General features: G+C 46.6%; 1 protein-coding gene across 1 annotated transcript in view; it reads left to right on the top strand.

Annotated features, from left to right (window-relative positions):
- Positions 1-13,495, top strand: part of kif21b (kinesin family member 21B) — a 57,080-nt gene that overhangs the window by 31,365 nt on the left and 12,220 nt on the right. Inside the window, exons 11-27 of the mRNA XM_042342095.1 lie at positions 110-331; positions 733-814; positions 1,040-1,154; positions 1,597-1,785; positions 2,457-2,656; positions 3,330-3,437; positions 3,928-3,996; positions 4,545-4,774; positions 5,213-5,363; positions 6,181-6,375; positions 6,872-6,973; positions 7,084-7,246; positions 8,097-8,157; positions 8,567-8,624; positions 9,075-9,256; positions 9,686-9,778; positions 11,405-11,533. Coding sequence (XP_042198029.1) covers positions 110-331; positions 733-814; positions 1,040-1,154; positions 1,597-1,785; positions 2,457-2,656; positions 3,330-3,437; positions 3,928-3,996; positions 4,545-4,774; positions 5,213-5,363; positions 6,181-6,375; positions 6,872-6,973; positions 7,084-7,246; positions 8,097-8,157; positions 8,567-8,624; positions 9,075-9,256; positions 9,686-9,778; positions 11,405-11,533 — 2,349 coding nt within the window. The remainder of the gene's footprint in view (positions 1-109; positions 332-732; positions 815-1,039; positions 1,155-1,596; positions 1,786-2,456; positions 2,657-3,329; positions 3,438-3,927; positions 3,997-4,544; positions 4,775-5,212; positions 5,364-6,180; positions 6,376-6,871; positions 6,974-7,083; positions 7,247-8,096; positions 8,158-8,566; positions 8,625-9,074; positions 9,257-9,685; positions 9,779-11,404; positions 11,534-13,495) is intronic.

Below are 13,495 nucleotides of genomic sequence, written 5' to 3'. Positions count from 1 at the left end.
ATTGATGGAGATGTTATTGAGCAGCTCGTGCATCTGCAAAGCATCGGTGGCATTTAGGAGTATTTATTTTATTATTGCTTTTGGGGAACTGGATGCTGCTCTGTTGCAGGACTAAACTGTTGGAAAGTGAATCGATGAACGAGTCCCTTCGGCGTAGCCTCTCCCGGCTGTCAGCGAAGTCGCCGTTTTCCGCCGGCATGTCTCCTCTGATCGGTTCCTCGACGCTGAGTCCACTTGTTTCGCTGGAGCCTGACACCAGTGAGGTGGTCAAAATGGCCAAAAAAGACTTGGAGCTGCTGAAGAAGAAGGAGCGAAGAGAGAAGAGGAATAGGTAACTGTATTCCATAAGTGTATTACGTACAAATAATGGACGCTTCTGAGTGTGTTACAATATTAGGACATAAAAGTTCCACCAGTTTATAATCCTAATACTGGGTCCTATCACCATACTCCCTAAATCCCTCGTCTGTTCAGTTTTAAGCATTGCCCTACAATATTCCACATTTTCACAAGCCTCTGGGTGAAGATATGCTTTCTGACCTCAGTTCAATCAAAAAGCTGTGGGTTCAAGTCCCGTATTGAGACATTGAGCTCACGGTCTAGGCTAACCCTCCAGTGCGGTGCTGGGCGTGAGCTAAATTGTCCTTCTGACTTGGTAACTGCCGATACAACCTCATCTGTCCTGCTTTCCAATTCTCTTCTTTCTGTGTTTTTGTTTTTTGCGCTTTCAAGTCCGGAGAAAGAGAGAATGAAAAGGGGCACAAAACTACAGCAAGAGAACGGGGAAGAGACCGACGACAATGAGGCTGAAGGGGTAAGAAAAGATGAGACTCGTTCCTAGATGCTTGGCATTACCTTTGCATCAATGCCCACTTCATGAAACCTTCCTAGCTGTTTGAAATGAACTTTACACACGCACTGGAAGATTTAGGAGGTTTTCTTGCCATTGAACGTCAGTGCAAGGGTTTTTAGAAAGTTGGTTTTGTGAACCAATCTGGCGACAATCATCCACCTGCGTTGCATTTGTTTGCAATTCCAGGAGGAAGAGCATGAAGAGAGTGGTTGCGAGGAGGAGGAGGAGGAAGGCGGAGATGATGAAGAGTTTGACAGTGACGGAAGCCTGGATGATACCGATACAGAATCCGAGGAAAAAGGTATTGATCCGGGTTCTGTAGTGCACACCTGCTGCTCAGTCTCGTGCCTGAAGTACGTACAGGAGTTTGGGAAAATTGCTTTTGTGAAGCAGGAGAGGAAATGTGGGGCCAATCATGGGATGCCAGTATTTCCTATCCTAATAAACACTAATAATAATCCTTGCGTTTGATATCGCGCCTTATCACGTCGCTGAGACGTCTCAAAACGCTTCACAGAATATACTGCAAAGTGAATTTCCTGTGTGTCTAGTGGGCGAAACGCGGCAGGCAGTAGCATACAGCAGTGCAGTTTGACCAGATATTGGAACCGTTAAGACACCCTTTCACGTTCCTAAAGCCAGAGCAACTTCTGGAATGATTGGGATAGAAGCTTGACGGTCTGCGCTTGGAAGTTTGTGCCTCGCGGCTCACGGTTTGCTCTTGTGTTTTGTTTCCTGCTCAGTCAATTACCAAGCCGACCTCGCTGACTTGACCTGCGAGATTGAAATCAAACAGAAGCTCATCGATGAACTGGAGAACAGTCAACGCCGACTGCACATCCTGAAGCAGCAGTACGAGCAGAAGCTCATCATGTTACAGAGCAAGATCAGGGACACTCAACTAGAGAGGGACCGGGTTCTCCAAAACCTTGGTACAGACTCCCCTTCTGCTACTCCTCTCCGCTGGTTACTATTACAACCTGGGCATCTGTTACAACTCCTTTCACATCAGGAGAACTTCTCCAAGCGATTCTTGGGTTATATTTTAATAATAACAATAATAATCGTTGCGTTTGATATAGCACCTATCGGTCTTCAAGACGTCTCAAAAGCGCTTCCCAGGATACACTGTAAAGTGTTGTGACTGTGTATTTTGTGGGCGAAACGCGGCAGCCAATTTGTGCACACCAATGCCCCACAGAGGCGAACCTCCCTTGCTTTTGTTTTTTTGAATAGCGCCACGGGATCTTTAACCCCCAGCAGGTGCTTGTTTTAACACGTCAAACAGTGATAAAGTATTGTCAGCGTTAAACTGTGAGCTCAAAGTTCCCAATAAGGGGCTTGAACCCACACTAAACAAATTGAACTCATAAAAACTGTTTGCTGATTTTTTTTCTATATGAAGAAATCTGACATAACCTCAGGACTCCAAATCTTCTCCCGCCCCCCCCACCCGCACCCCCCCACCAACCTTGAATAACTCCAGCAATTGAGGCAATAAATGCCAAGGTTGGTTCAAGTGTAAGCCATTACGTTTGTGCACACATCGATAGGAAACTGGTACATTCAGGTCAAATAACGGCAACTTTGGTTCTTTGCCCAGGTACCATGGAGTGCTACACAGAGGAGAAAGCCAACAAGATTAAGGCCGATTATGAGAAGAGACTGAAGGAAATGAACCGCGAGCTGCAGAAACTCCAGGTAGCCCAGAAAGAGCACGGCCGACTGCTGAGGAACCAAACCCGATACGAGGTTGAGCTGAGAAAGCTGCAGGGAGAGGTGGCCGAGATGAGGAAAACCAAGGTAATGGGTACTGGGTAATATCAACGCAAAGTGATAGCAAACGGGATATAATAATAAATATCTTTGCATATGATACAGCGCCTTATCACATCGTCAAGATTCCTCAAAGCAATTCACAGGACGTACTGTTAATAATCATAATAAAACTTGCCTTTGATATAGTGCCTCATCACGTCGTTGAGACATTTCCAAGCGCTTCACAGGTTATATTGTAAAGTGGATCGACTGTGTATCTCGTGGGCGGTACATGGCAAAGTGGCATGACTGTGTTTTGTGTGTGAACGCAGTAGCCCAATTTGCTCACGGCAATGTTCCACAAGCAGCCACGTGGGTGTGAATGATTTTTATCTGGGGGATTGCTGGCCCGGGCACTGGGTAAACAAGGAGTTGGAACCCCGGTCGCCCAGTGATGCTGAGACTAGATAACTCCAGGCAGATAAAGGGCACAAACTCTTTTTGATACCAGGCAGTGAACCAACAACAACAACAAAAAATACATTTGTAAAGCGCCTTTCACATCGGGAGCAAGTCCCAAGGCGCTGGACATCTACAGAACCGTGGTTTTGCAATTGTTTTGTGTAACTATTTCGTAGATTTTCCATTCGAGTACAATAATTGGTATTTAAACGTGTTTTGTGGGTGTGGTTTTTTTTTTGTACCTTCGCTCTGTCAGGTGGCGCTCATGAAGCAGATGAGGGACGAGCAGCAGCGGATGAGGTTGATCGAATGCAAGAGGAACCGTGAGATCGCGCAGCTGAAGAAGGAGCAGAGACGACAAGAGGTGGGAGCAGTGAACCCCTGTTACAACCACCTGGTTGTCGAAGGGTGGGGAGGGTGTCCATAAGCACCCAACCAGGAGCTGATCTCTACATCATTGACGTGACCAATGTGTGCGATGTTGCTGTGCTTTGCAAGCGACCGAATTCTGGGTCATGGGGATCAACACTGGCATCAATCACATCCTGCGCGTGCTCAGGGTAGGAAATGAGGTCGATAGCTGTCACCTAATGACCTGGAAGCCGGCCATTGTTAGACCACGGCAAGATGTCCGCAGGTCCACCCCACACTCACCTTATAAACAAACCCGTGAATTTCCAAGTCTCCGATTGGGATGGGATAACTAACGGGAGGCTGCTTGAGAACCTCCAGCACAGTCCAGGCCGACACTCTGTTGTTTCCTTGCTCGGTTTAAGGTTTCTATAGCCGATGTCCGGCTGCTCTTGTTGTGAGGGTGCTTATTCACTGTTTCCACCTTTGCTCGTTTGTTTCAGTTCCAAATCCGGGCTTTGGAGTCTCAAAAGCGGCAGCAAGAAATTGTCCTGCGGAGGAAAACACAAGAGGTGAGAGTTCAATACACTACAGATTTACATTTATGTAGCGCCTGGGGTGAGTGGTCCTAGCTGGACAAGCAGTGATCTCAGTCGTGCTCTCAATGGCGAGCTATATGATGTTTAGCTGGTTGAACTTCAGCAGTGACCCAATGCACACACACACACACACACACTGGAATCCAAAACCTGTGCCTAATACTCTCTGGAATTGGATAAGTCGAATGCATCCCCTCAGGAGAGAGAGTTCGCGCTCCATTCCAAACACAGAGAATTCCCGTGCGTAAGCGCGATGCGTGCGTTAACTGTGGAACTCTTGTCTGATGTGGATACTCTTAAGCCTTGGATACTCTTAAGCGTTGAAGCGAAAAAAAATAATAATAATAATAAATAATCGATTGGTCACTTCAATCGCCGACTGTTTGTGGGACTCTGCTGCAAGCAATCGGCTGCCGCGTTTCGCCCACAAAATATTCAAGTCAATTCACTTTACAGGCATGTTCGCTGTATCAAATGTAAGGAGTATTATTATTATCTTTTCTTTATTAAACTGTTCTCAGGTCAGCGCTCTTCGGAGGCTAGCCAAGCCAATGTCCGACCGGGTTGCCGGTCGGATCACCCGGAAGCAGACGTTCCTGGACTCGGGAGCCGAGCTTTCGGCCAGCACCACGTCTTCAGATCCGGAGTCAGCCTCCAGGTCCGTGTCCAACATCGTCAAGCAGTGGAACCGGAAGTTCAATGCAGCCTGGAACGAGACTGTCTCGGTGGTGAACGGAACGAGGGCGGCCAGGTAAGCAATCCGGAGAGTGTCGCATCAACTCTCAAGAGGTTCATGTCAATCTGTTATTTCTGTGCGATGCGTATCTGTTATATACCTGTGTTAAACTGATCACACCACAGCAGCACGGGCAAAACTGCCCCATGTGTCCGATAACTAGTGTGTGTGTGTGTGTGCATTCGCCCTCTCTCTTTCTCACTCTCTCACACTCTCTCTCTCTCACACTCTCTCTCTCTCACACTCTCTCTCATTCTTTCTCACACACACAAATGGAGAAGGGAGTTTGTGAAGCACTTGACTACATGCTAAAGGTTGCAGTGTCGAACCCAGGGATTATTATTATTTTATATTGCTGCTGAACCTGACCAAAGATATCTCCCTCTCTTTCTCTCTCTCTCTCTGTCTCCATCTCTGTCTCTGTCTCTCTCTCTCTCTCTCTCTCTAATGCAGGAAAATCAAGACCCAGCGCAAAGGAGCTGGCGAGAATTTCTCCCGTGCGGCCCGGCTGAAATGGCAGGCGCTAGAGAGTAGAGTGACCGACATCGTGATGCAGAGGATGACTATCTCCAACCTGGAAGCGGACATGAATCGGCTGCTCGGGGTATTCGAGCTGCTGTGTCTCTATTTAGCATTTTAAACGACAACAAAATGACATTTATAGTGAGCCTTTCACGTCGGGAGGACGTCGCAAAGCGCTGAACAGTCAGTTGTCGGGGCCCGAGCATTGGGGAGGGGTGGTGTATGGGTGAGGGAAGGCAGAGAGGTGGGAGGGAGACCAAAGGCGCGGTCGAAGAAAAGGGTCTTGAGACCGGCCTTGAAGGAGGCAACGGAGGAAGCGAGGTGGGACCGTGGGATGGAGTTCCAGAGTGTGGGGGCAGAGAGGCTGAAAGCCTGGCCACTGATGGTAGGGCGGGTCGGGAGGGAGACATGGAGCAGGCTGGAGCCTGATGAACGGAGGGAGTAGGCAGGTTGGTAGGTTCACTCCCACTTCCCTGCGCTTTTTGCGCTTGAACTCAAATAACTTCTACAACTGCGCTCTCCCTCTCTCTCTCTCTGTCTTTCTCTCTCTCGCCTCAAGGCCCGAGCACTTGCGTGCACTAACAACAATAACAAGATTACATTTGTATAGGAGCCTTTCACGTCAGGAAGACGTCCCAGTATTGCCACTGTAAATTAAAGGGGCCAGGAAATTAGAGGAAAGAGCTAAATTAATAGCCAGCTAAAGAGAAAGGGGGAGGGGATGAGACCAATGGAGAGAGAGCGAGGCAGTTTCTGAGGTTGAAAGATTGGAGAGAGAGAGAGAGAGAGAGCAGCAAGCCCAAGTTACAAGAGCCAGATAGGAGAAGGTCATCAAACTGGTAACTGCCCCACAGCCGCTGGCCTCGGGCGGTTGATCGATGTCCACCCTGTGTCTACAGAAACGAGAGGAGCTGATCGGGCTGCACGAGACTCTGGTTGGGAAGAAACAGCGGATTTTGAAGGAGAATCCAGATGACAACAAGATGGTGCAGGAGATAAACGAGGAGCTGGAAGCCTTGAACGCCAACATCGACTACATCAACGACAGCATTTCAGAGTGCCAGGCCACCATTATGGAGATCGAGGAGGCCAAGGTAAACCGGAGACGCGTCGCAAACTTCTCTCTCTGTCGTCTGTCGTTCTTCTGACTGCAAGCGTGAAATTGATTATAGCCTTTTGTGACTATAGCAGAACAGGGCGAGTGGAAAATCCCGAAAAGTGTCGCAATGATACGATCTGCAGTGAAATTACACAAGATCGGTTCAGATGAACAAGACCTTTCAGCCCCATTTGATCTCATCCTTCCAGAACACTCTCCCCACCCGTTTTGTTAAATGACTCCCGTATCCTGGCCTCAGCCACCCTGCCTGGTAACCTGTTCCGATCGTTAGTTACCCTATCGGGTAAAGAAATACTTGCTGACCTGATCAGTAAGTGTGAGGGGCGATCGGCCAGGGGGCAGGGATTTTGTGTGGGGAACTTTACTGCCGGAAAGCGTTGAGAGGCAAAGGAGTCTGAAGAGCCGCGTGTGACCCAGTCACTGGGGGCAGCTTGCTGTAAACGCCATCCTTTCTTGCTTGTGTGTTGTAGGATGAGATTAACTCGACGGACACTTCTGTGGTCATCAGTTCCTGCTCCTTGGCTGAAGCCCGCCACCTACTGGACCATTTCCTCAAGATGTCGATCGACAAGGTGAGAGAAGCCCAATCCCAGCCGTGTAACCCTGTTAACAGCGTTCGCTTCACCCACTTGAGTGTCTCTTGAGTTTGACCCGGGCTGCGCAACCACCATTTTATCTGCAGGGTCTGCAGGTGGCTCATAAAGAGGCACAGATTAAGCTGCTGGAAGGTCGACTGAAGCAGTCGGACATGATCGATGTGGCTCCCGTTCAGCTGCTGAACCTGCTGAAGGAAAAGGCCGAGTCCATCCCCGAACTCCAGACGCTGCTTCAGAGCGTCTCGCAAGGTAACCCGCCGATCAGTCTCCTTCCTTTCCTTTCCTTTCCTTTCCTTTCGCGAAGCATTAGTTGGAGACGGGGTCGCTCAACAGATTAGTACAGTTTAATAATAATAATAATCATGACAATCGTTGCATTTGATCTACAACAACAACAAGATTTCATTTATGGAGCGCCTTTTACGTCGGGAGGACGTCCCAAGGCGCTGGACAGTTGGGTCGGGACCCAGGAAATGGTCAGGGTGAGGGGAGGGAAGGGAGGGAGCGAAGAGTGGGTTGGAGGGGGCGTCTAGAACCCTTATCACGTCTCCTCCAGGCGACTCAAAGCGCTTCACAGAATATACCGTAAAGTGAATTGACGATACACTTCGCATTCATATAAGCGCCTTTCACGTCAGGAGAACGCCTCAAGGCGCTGGACAGTCAGAGAGCCGCTCTGGTGTTTGGGATCGGGAGGGTGGAGAGGGTGACCGAAGGCACAGTCGAAGAGGAAGGTCTTGAAATGGTCAGGTTTAGCCCCCTGGGGGTGGGGGGATCTGTCTCCCAGGAAACTCAATGAGAACTCATTGGAGAACTCCACTCTCTTTGCCAATAGGGTCACGGGATCTTTTAAATGTCAGCCTCGGGACAAGCAGATATGTCCTCTTGTTTGAAGGTAGACACGTGTGAAAATTGCAAGGGAGTTAATTCACTGAACCCCGAACTTCTTATGGAACATGAGCTTCGAGAGAAGTTGCTGGGAACGAAGAGCGTTTGAGACCTATGGAAGTGTATAAAGTTATACGACTTTGGCTTTCAAGCAGGGAAAAGGAAACTTCTGTTCCTCTCCTAACACTTCAATGTTCAATGTGCCTTTCAGAAAATGGCGAACTGAGCAGTGACGAGGACATATCTGAGTACAGTTCAGGGCTAGAGAACAGGTGAGTTACTGAACCCGCTTGTAACGAGTCTCTGTTACACACACAAACTAATTAATAAATGAACTAGTTTGGCTCTCGTCTTCCTATCCTGATGTTTGCCCTGTAACCGATCAGTGGGTCTGTTCAACAGTGTGAATATTCCAGCATATTCCCAGTAGAAATGACTCGAGGTTAAAAACTTGCAGGACTACTTGAACACTTTTTTTATGTAATAAATCTTCTCGACTCCAAATGTGCTGGGAGTGACTGGTGTTCCTTCACCTGATGGATTATTGCAGGAGTAATACTAGCCAACGCTCCCCATCTGAAAGTAACGTGTTTTTCCACAGTGTCAACGCCATGGTAGAGACACTTGCCTGACACCGTTGCCTTTGCACACCTGATTGTCACGTTACTGTTTGTATTTCAGCTTAACATCAAGTTCCTACTCAAAGCACTCACTGAGCCAGGGCGATTTCCGATTAAAGGTACAGCTCTTGTTTCTCAATGGGATGTACTACTGTGTGTGTGTGTATATAATATATATATTATGTATATAGTGGGATATAGTATTATACACACCGTGCGTGTATATACACGGTCACTAAAACGTTGTGATATCTACCCTGTTATCTGAAAAAATATAATTTCTTTAATACTTATTAGACATTGCAATGGTATCACAACTTTTTGGTCACCGTGTGCGTGTGTGTGCGTGTGTCTGTATGTAGTGGGGAGAGAGAGAGAGAGAGAGAGAGAGAAAAGGGGGCCTTGTATTGTCAACCAAATGTGGAACCTTCAGTCATTTGGTTTGGAGATTCTTCACACACGGTGATGGGTTTACGAATGTGTCGGACACGTCCGACTGGTTTTAATCCACTCGTTTTAGTTGTTTAAAATCAACCCCGCGAATTAACCCCCGCGATTGTCATTCGCAGTCTGAGCAGAGGGCAGAGCAGGCGCAGGTAGACTGGTATGGCTCTGCCTTGGAGCTCTCCACTCTGAGCCCAGGGAAATCGCAAGAGGTGCGAGAGAATGGGGTCAAGACGACGGAAGTGGTGATGAGAACGCCAAAGGACAAGGATTCGAACAGTTTCCAGCCCAGATCTGGAAACACTTTGTGAGTTGTTTGTGCGTGTCTGTGTGTACGTATGAGTGTTTGCTGGACATTGCTGCACGCTAACCTGTTTGCCTTCAAAAAAAACAGTTGTGGCCCGTGATCAGAATCACTGTTATCCCCTCCACCACCAAATAATAAATTGGTCACTCAATCTACGACTGTTTGTCGGGACACTGCTGCGTGCAATCGGCTGCCGTCTTTCGCCCACAAAATGTCCAGTCAATTCACTTTACAGTATATTCTGTGAAGCGCTTTGCGACGTCTTGAAGATGCGATAAGGCGCTATATTATATGCAAGGATTAAAAGGAATGTAAATTTTATTGAGACGATTTGATGTTTCAGGCGCTATGAAAACTCAAGTTATTTTTTTTCTGACTGAAGAACGCAGTTGCTCTCTAGCTCAAGGAATCTTTTACTTTTGTCCACAGTCCCAGGCAGTCAACCAAGAAATTCCAGGATACATCACCCCTCATGAGGAGGAAGTCATATGACAAAGTTCAGATGTCCTCTGATAAATCCCGGTGAGTATCGTAATGTACAATCAATACACAGTCAATCCACTTTACAACATATTCTGTGAAGGGCTTTGAGATGTCTCAACAATGTGACAAAGTACTATATCAAATGCAAGAATTATTATCAATATTAATAATAATGTACAGTGGATGCAAGTATGATAAATCTTTGAGGAGAAAATGCTCCTGGGTCTGGTTTAACTTTATTTATGTAGCATTTCAGAGCTTCCAGAATTTAGAAACTCCTTAAATGCGGCTTTCAATTGCGAAGCTGGTTTTCTTTCAATAAACAACAGAAAAGGCAGCTCCAGGTGTCAGCCATTTATTTCATAGGCAAGAGCTAGTGTGCTTTCACATTTTGATCACGTTTTTAGACAATGCTGTAAAACCCCTGAATGAAATACTTCCCAGCGATATGTGGTTATCCATCTGTACAATACAAAACAAAATTACATTTGAGAAGCGCATTTGATGTCCGGACGACGTCCCAAGGTCCTGGACAGTCAGGGATTTCGACCCGAGCTGTGGTGGGGGGTGGGGGGGTGGGGGGTCGGGATCAAGGAGAGTGGGTGGAAGGCAGGGAGGGAAGGCAGGGAGGACTCCGCATCGGAGTCCTGTGGAAGGCAGGGAGGGAAGGCAGGGAGGACTCCGCATCGGAGTCCTGTAGCTCAGTGGTTAGAGCACTCGCTTTGCAAGTGAGAGACCTGAGTTCAATTCCAGGCAGAGGGCGAAACCTTGGGCAAGTTTCCTTACACTAATAATAATCCCTCCAAAAAAACAAAACAATAATAAATTGGTCATTTTCAATCCACGACTGTTTGTGGGACATTGCTGTGCGCAATTGGCTGCCACGTTCGCCCACAAATATACAGTCAATTCACTTTACAGTATATTCTGTGAAGCGCTTTGAGACGTCTAGAAGACGTGAAAAGCGCTATGTCAAATGCAAGGATTATTATTAGGGGTAAGAGGGTGACTGAAGAGGAGGGTCTTGAGACGCGCCTCGAAGAAGGCGAGGGAGTGAGACAAAGAGAGTGCGGGTCCAAAGTTCCAAAGGGTTGGGGGCAGAGAGGCTCGGCCTGGCTGTAGATTTGAGACATTAAAACCTCCAACCGTACCCGTGAAATCTCAATATAATTTTCAGATGTTCTCTTCTCGGCCACAGGGTGGTGGGCTTTCCCCTCGCTGAGTCCAGAATCTGAGCAGCACACACAGCGACTGAAAACCGGTCGAGCAAACTGGTGACTCGAAGCAATCTTTTTGAGCCAAGTCTGCCAATATTTCCTAAGATCAATAGTAAACTGATGCTCTGCCCACTGCCCACTCCTCGACGACTCCAAATACCTCCTAAACATGGCAACATGGTGTGAATACCTTCCATGAAGTGTCCTCCGTTTAAATTTACGTGAAGTGCAGCTCATCTGGCTCCACGCTGTTTAGCACGGTGCTGCAACTTTGCTAGCTTTTCACCAGCAAAACACGCAGTCACTACACTTTATAGTAACTCCGACGATGTATAGATAATAGCGAACGTGTGCGTTCAACTTGCTCATCCTCCTGAAGTGGAGGAATCGACGGGGGTTTTGATTTTGACGAGAAATCATTGATTCAACGCATGACTATTCCTTGCAGGTCCGAATGGAGGTCGAGCGAAATCAACCTGACGCCCCCATCCTCTCCTCCGACCCGGTCTCGTAATGACAGGAACGTCTTCTCCCGGCTCACCAGCACCCAACTGCAGACCTTCCCCGCCCACGACAAGTAAGGACCACCCTCTGGCAGTGTTGCGCTCTGGGCAGCCATTGCCTGGCGTGAGCTAGAGCGATCGGGAGCTCGCGAGCTGCAGTTACAGCGCCAACGGGCTCTCAGAAACTCTCTCTGAGAAATATACCGCGTTAGGGTCCAATATTGTAAGAGCAACACGGGGGAAAACAAAGTTAGGGTTAAAGAACGTTTACTATTTAAACCTAAATAGCTCAGATTTTTTTTTAAGCAGTGTTGCATTTTCACTTGTGCTCAATTGACCAGTTATTGCAAGGAGTTGTTTGTTTAACCCCCAGGGCAAGCATTAGCCATGTGGCAATATTCCCTCCCGATTAAACTCTAGGATGATTTAAAAAAAAACACATTACCCTTCAGAGCAACGCACACGTCTTGTAATACGTGAGCTAGAAGTTGTTGGTCTCGTTACTTGTGTTAAATTAACTGCGTCGAGGCGGTAAATTTCCTGAAAGTTCTTACGCACAAGGGATTGGATTGGAAATCGTCTGACCCAACCAGAAAGCTTTCGGGGTATAACAGAAAGGGATTGGAATTTTCGTCGCTCGTTCACAAAGAGGGTCTTGCCAGTTCGCACTGGAAGGAATGGTAACAAATCCTCTCTTTCAGTCTTCAATTTAATCAATGGTGATGATCAGGGGTGAGAGGGAGTCTAAAAGTCACTTTACAGCACAACAGACATCTGCAGTTAACGTCACTTATTTACTTACTTGCTCGTATGCTGTCGATCAGTCTTATCCGGATCGCTCCTTCTCTTGTTTCCGTCAAATTAACTTTATCCTAAATGTTCCAGTGTTCTTCAGAAGAGAGAGACTGGCATACAAACCTGGTTATCCAATAAGTTTGCAACATCGTCTTTTTGGCTGTGGATTTAACAGTGGTGGAGAATGGACATTTTTCCCTCTATCAGGGAACGATGTTGAATTCCGCTCCGCAAAACTTGTCTTTTCTTTTTTTCTTTTATATAAAACAAAATGGAATTTCTTGGAACAGTTGAAGAAACTAACTGATCATTTGGTCTGTGCAATGCTCACGGTATATCAAACAGAATAATTGATTGATCCGGCATTATTTTCTCAAGTGTCCATTGCTTTAGAAAAGAGATTTAATTAAAAAAAATCTGGTTTCAAGTCTATGGAAATTATGTATTTCCTGGTCAATTCCTAATTGAACTTTACGAGCTTTCCAACTAATGGCATGAAAGTTACAGAGTACAAAATCCCTCTATACCATGAGACTATTTTTAATGTTTAACTTAGAATCTGTGCTTTATAACCTTTATAACCTGGTTCATGCTGTTTTGCCCAATGGATTCCTTCTTTCCTTCACACGCTCAACTCAAAATTCAACTCATGATTTAAAATTATTTTCAAAACTATCAGATCAAAGAGACCTATCTGTCAGTATTACACAGCCAAAAGTTCAGCCCCATTCCATGTATATGCTATATACATGTATGTTGTGTCTTGGTTATGAAGCCCCTTTTAGAAATCAGAATGTTTTGAAAAGAGGGCTAACTTAACTATGTTTGTCTATCTCGCAGATCTCAAGACCTTTCCCATGACCATTCCAGCCTATCTATGAAATGGACATGTTCTTACTAATGTCTATTGTCCACAAATGCTGTATGTTTGCCTGTTCCAATAACATTAGTATCTGTCGGTCTAGACTGCCAGAGTTTCATTTTCACACTGGTCTGTGTACTTGTCCTGGTTGCTATGCTATGTGTAGGTATGCCAAGTAACACCTCATTTAAAATTGGAATTTTTATTTTATATTACCTGGCAATCGTCAGTTGTCTTAGCCAAGTGTGGCATTACAGATCTCCTGAACAAGTTTCTTAGCAATGGGCTGCAGCGTTCAGTTGTAAAGTCAGCATGGAGCTTAATCAAAGAGAAATGCGGGAATCCATTTAGGAGGTGGGAAGCAACTTGTAGACAAAAT

Source organism: Callorhinchus milii, unplaced genomic scaffold, assembly GCF_018977255.1.
Source record: "Callorhinchus milii isolate IMCB2004 unplaced genomic scaffold, IMCB_Cmil_1.0 Scaffold19, whole genome shotgun sequence".
In the NCBI taxonomy this organism is placed as follows: domain Eukaryota; kingdom Metazoa; phylum Chordata; class Chondrichthyes; order Chimaeriformes; family Callorhinchidae; genus Callorhinchus; species Callorhinchus milii.
This window is presented reverse-complemented; position numbering and strand designations above follow the sequence as displayed.